The sequence below is a fragment of the Silurus meridionalis genome, chromosome 18 (assembly GCF_014805685.1).
Source record: "Silurus meridionalis isolate SWU-2019-XX chromosome 18, ASM1480568v1, whole genome shotgun sequence".
In the NCBI taxonomy this organism is placed as follows: domain Eukaryota; kingdom Metazoa; phylum Chordata; class Actinopteri; order Siluriformes; family Siluridae; genus Silurus; species Silurus meridionalis.
The window spans coordinates 1,122,437-1,127,436 of NC_060901.1; the positions used below are offsets into that span (position 1 = coordinate 1,122,437).

The 5,000-nt window shown below is 42.4% G+C and overlaps 1 protein-coding gene across 1 annotated transcript in view; it reads right to left on the bottom strand.

Annotated features, from left to right (window-relative positions):
* Nucleotides 1–542: 542 nt before the first annotated feature.
* LOC124401092 (antigen WC1.1-like) overlaps nt 543–5,000 on the bottom strand; it is an 11,621-nt gene continuing 7,163 nt past the window's right edge. Inside the window, exons 15-16 of the mRNA XM_046873074.1 lie at nt 1,786–2,085; nt 543–598 (exon numbers count right to left, since the gene is read on the bottom strand). Of these exons, the coding sequence (XP_046729030.1) occupies nt 543–598; nt 1,786–2,085 (356 nt within the window). The remainder of the gene's footprint in view (nt 599–1,785; nt 2,086–5,000) is intronic.

A 5,000-nucleotide genomic window follows, 5' to 3' on the forward strand; every position in this document is an offset into this window, starting at 1 on the left:
CAGAAACTCCTGAGGTGTGTTTGGTTTACATGGCAGTTTGGCTTTGGTTATCAAAATGGCTCTCACACTGGAGGTTTTCTTGGGGCTTTTTATTTTGTATGTCATTGAAATGAATCTCTGTGATGGTTGTCTTGCATTCATAGAATCACAGAAATATGCTCACCCAATATTTCTTTATAAAACTGTTCAAGGGTCCCCAGTAAGAACACATGTAGACTGATAGATAATTCTTTAGAACAGTCATCACACTGTACCTGAGCAAAAGGTCGTAAAACCTGACAAAGGTCAGCTGGGTGGACCAGCCCGCAGCATTACAAATGACCAGTAGAGGCTGCCATACCCCGGATGGAATGAGCCTTAACTCTGAAAGGAGTGGGAAGAACAGAGGACTCATAACACAGACAAATTGCATCCACAATCCATCTTCTAAGCGTCTGCTTATTAGCTGGAAAACCTTTCCTATGAGGGCCTGGTTAGGGGCTAGGAAAGGAGCAGGACAGAATGCTTGCAAAACGACAGGTCATGAGGGAGCCGCAGGCACCTTAGGCACATACCCCGGTTAAGGGTAAAATATAGCGCTGGCCATGCCATGGGCAAACTTCAGAAGAGACAGAGTCACGAAAAGAGCCTATAGGTCCCCTGCCCTCTTAAGGGAGGAAATTGCCAGGAGAAAAGTGGTCTTAACCGACAGATACCTAAGGGCAACCTCCGCCAAGGGCTCGAAGGATGGCTCAGATAGAGCCACCAGCACAACGGCCAAGTCCCACAAAAGCACTCTCACAAAACACAAAAGGTCGTGTCCCAGTCCTCAGTGAGGGGGTGTTTCCACAGCGACTGCCCCGCCAGCGGGGTACAATAAGCCACGATAGCAGACATGTAAACCTCCCTTTATGTGCCTCATGACAAGCCTCTCGAAGCACTTCATCACGATGGGTGTGAGTGCAACGGGACGATAGTCATTGAGGCAGGACACAGAAGACTTCTTCGGCACAGGAATGATGGTCGTTGTCTTGAGGCACGAAGGAACAGTGGCGCTGCTCAGGGAGATGTTGAAGATGTCAGTGAAGACATCTGCTAGATGTTCTGCACATTCCCTGAGCACTCTGCCAGGAATGTTGTCAGGTCCAGCAGACTTCCGTGGGTTAACTCTGCATAAAGTTTTCCTCACTTCAGCTGTGGTTAGACATAGCACCTGGTCACTGGGAGGAGGGATTGTCTTCCTCGCCAGCACGTTGTTCTGCACCTCGAACCGGGCGTAGAAGTTGTTCAGCGCATCTGGAAGGGAGGCGTCACGGTCACAAGCAGGTGATGTGGTCTTGTAATTCGTGATCGCCTGGATGCCCTGCCACATGCGCCGGGTGTCTCCGCTGTCCTGGAAGTGGCCATGGATTCTCTTGGTGTGTGCGCGCTTCGCCTCTCTGATAGCACGGGACAGTTTGGCCCTTGCTGTTTTTAAGGCCGTCTCTTGTTTTTAGCAGCGCACGAACCTTGGCGGTCATCCATGGCTTCTGGTTGGAACATATAGTGATGGTCTTGGAGATAGTTACGTCATCAATGCACTTGCCGATGTAACTGGTCACTGTTGACGTGTACTCCTCCAAGTTGATGAAATCGCCATTGGTTGCAGCTTCCCTGAACATGTCCCAGTCAGTGCATTCAAAACAGTCCTGGAGAGCAGACATGGATCCTGCTGGCCAGGTTCTCACTTGTTTTTGAGCTGGTCTTGAACACCTGCTGAGTGGTCTGTATGCTGGGATCAACATAACAGAGATGTGGTCTGAGTACCCGAGATGGGGTCGGGGCTTCGCCCGGTATGCGCCCCGGATGTTTGTGTAAACAACACAACTCGCTTTCCGCGTTTCTGCTTCCTTGCGCAACGCTTCCGATTCCCCCTCCTCCGTCCGTCCTCCGCAGGCGATGCCGAGGTCTGGAGGCCTAGTTCTCGGAGCACGCAGAGGTCGCGTAGCTTCTGCCGCAGGTCATCATTAATGGTGTTGTTTGGGTTGTTTCTGAGTTCTTTCAATGTTTTGCGGTTGTACACAGGGACACCGGTTGCTCCAATGTCCATGTGTTGTGTAGGGCGGGCTACAGAATAACGTTAGCACCATTTTGGGTCCGGAGCGGCCGCTGCGAGCTACTGCCGTGCCGCCATTTTGGAACCAATGTGCTAATCATGATGTGCTAATCAATGTGCTAATCATGATGTGATCAGAGTTACATCATCTTTTGTTGACAAGAATAACAGCCCCTCCTCTTTTCTACTTACCATTCATAATGCAATCTTTGTCTGCCCTGTGATGGACAGAAAACTCTACTAACATGACTGCCAGCATGGTGCTGAATGGACAGCGCCACTTCAGCACTTCAGCACTCGTGTTCTGGAAAGCCAGCATCAGATGTCAGAGTAAAGAAAGAGTAAAAGATATATACTAATACCAGGAGTCTCTCTTTTTCTCTGTATAGACAATAGCAGCAGCAACAATGAGTGTGGCACCATTCTTTAGTCTTGACTCCAGAATTATCATGAACCTGCACAACCTCCACTCTTTAAAATTACCTGAACTTTTAAGATGAAATCCTTCCTCAACCCTTTACATTTACACTCCAACCAAAAATCCTCACTCCCTTCCCTTGCTTCACACCATGAATGCCCTGATCAGGCATCACCTGAAGTTGACCATCTGACAACAAGGAGTAACCCAGGAGCTAGCTGCCAGATACCAGGCGGCCTGCAGCATGGCTGCTACCACCCTCTTAATCCTGCCCAAGAGGTGCAGTGGCTGTTCACCAAGATGTCAACAAACAATGAGACAGACGTTTTTATGCACTTGTTTGAGCACACTGCTATGTGTAAAAATAGAACTAGACAAGTAATGGCTCCGTTCCTCTCTGGAGAAGTTCAGTTGCCCTTTTATAACGTTCCCAAAAAGATACCAGAAATTATGATGCGCTGATGGAGGACATCTTAGTGTGCTACAGGCTATACTTTTTGAATGTGACGTCAAATTTCCATAACTGGACCTATCAATCCGAAAGTGTATAAATGGGGTGCTGCTGCGCACTACAAAGAAAACTGCAGCCTGGAAAACTCAACCATGGAAGTCACAGAGTTCCAAATTTTCTCAGAAAAAAGCACAGATTCATCACTACAAGATCCACTCACTCAACTCAAACACACATCATCACATTCTAGTGAAAATTATCAAAGCACTTTTATTTTATTCAATGTATAAAAATAGATGATTGTTACAGAATATGAAAAACAGCAAATTAAAGCATAAAAATATAAAATATAAACTTTTCTTATTCATTTATTTGTATTTATTTATTTATTTTTGTTATATTAGGTGTTTTTATTGTCTATTTTTTGCTTTACTGGAAAGTGCCTTGTGCTCCTTTTGGTGGTTGTAATGCGCTTTATAAATACAATTTATATTTGATTGATTGATTGATTGATTGATTGATTGATTGATTGATTGATTGATTGATTGATTGGAAAGCCAAAAATCTTATTTGTTGTATATTTGCTTGTACTGTGGTTGTGAAAAATAACATCTCGAATCCTGAATCTATAGTTTAATAGGATTTAATATTAAAATGAACCTTCATTCACTCATTTCAAAAGTGAGAATATTGAATTAAAGCTGAGATTATAAAACAAAGTCCTGAGAAGAAGAAAAGAAACGAGAGAATCCTGAATGAAACCTGAGGAACTCCAATGTAAATCTGAGAAAACTTTATAAAAACTGTTTCTATATTTACACTAATGACATCTACTAGATCTGACTTGCAGCATATCCAGCTAGCGAATAAACACTGCAATATAGCAGGCTAATCTAATTAGCATGTCAGAGTGTGAATATTTCATAAAGGAATTCAATAGTAATAAAATGTGCAGTTAAAAACACAGAATTGAACAGAAATGTAAATGTGTCTTTGTTTGAACTGAATAAAAAAGTATAGTTTTAAGGAATAAAAAGCTTTTGTTAGTTGTGAAGTGGTTTATAGTCACTAACACATTTCTAAACACACTGAATAAGAAGTTGATGAATGGAAAACATGAAGATGAAAATCAGAGCAGTTTTGATGAAAGAATTGTTGTGATAAATGAGTTGTGGTGTGACAGTGATATTGAAGTTGACTTATAGCATTAAAAGTGTAGGAAAGGAAAAGCTGGAGATTTTGCATGAAGTCATATGAAAGGGGATTGAACTCTCACTACTCTATTTACTAATAACTAGGGGGAGAATCAACACCATTCAGAAAACATGACATTATTGGAAGTAGAATCAAATCATTTTTTGTCTTTGTAAAAGTTGAAATGTAATTTCCTGAGAAAAGGCCTTTGGTGGCGTGTCTCAGTCACATGGTCCCTGTTTTTCTGAGATTTCTCCTCCACCTCATCACATTCTGGAAAAGAAATACATTGAGCTCTTGAATAGATGGTTTGGATTGTAGTCATTGTGATGGAACACCTTCAGAATCCAGTCAATGAGGCACCGTGTAGGAACGTGTTTAAGAAGATTTTTCATCATGTGTAAAAAAGGATCTTTATCAATTCAGCTTTCTTCATATAAACACAGGACATGTGTAGAAGATGGAGAAGGAAATGAGACAGAAATCTAGAACTTCTCTAAACTGTTTCATAAATATGGCTGCACTTGTTCAATGACAGAATGGAGATTATAAAACACAAAGCTGATCTTTATATTATATATGGTCTAGAATAAAGTCTCGCTTTAACTTCACTGCTTTTACACTCATGTACATTAGCAGAATAAACACCTCACTTACTTCCTGTCTCTCCTACATCCTGTTCCTCACTGATCACATCATCATCATCATCTTCATCTTCATCTTCTGGAGTGTGTAGTGAAGAAAGAAATGAAGAAGTAATAAATGACTGTGTGTGTTGCTGTTATAGTAAAATACTGAGTTACAGGGTGGTGTGATGAAGCTGAGTTACTGTTACCACACTAACGTTGATCATTTCACTTTAA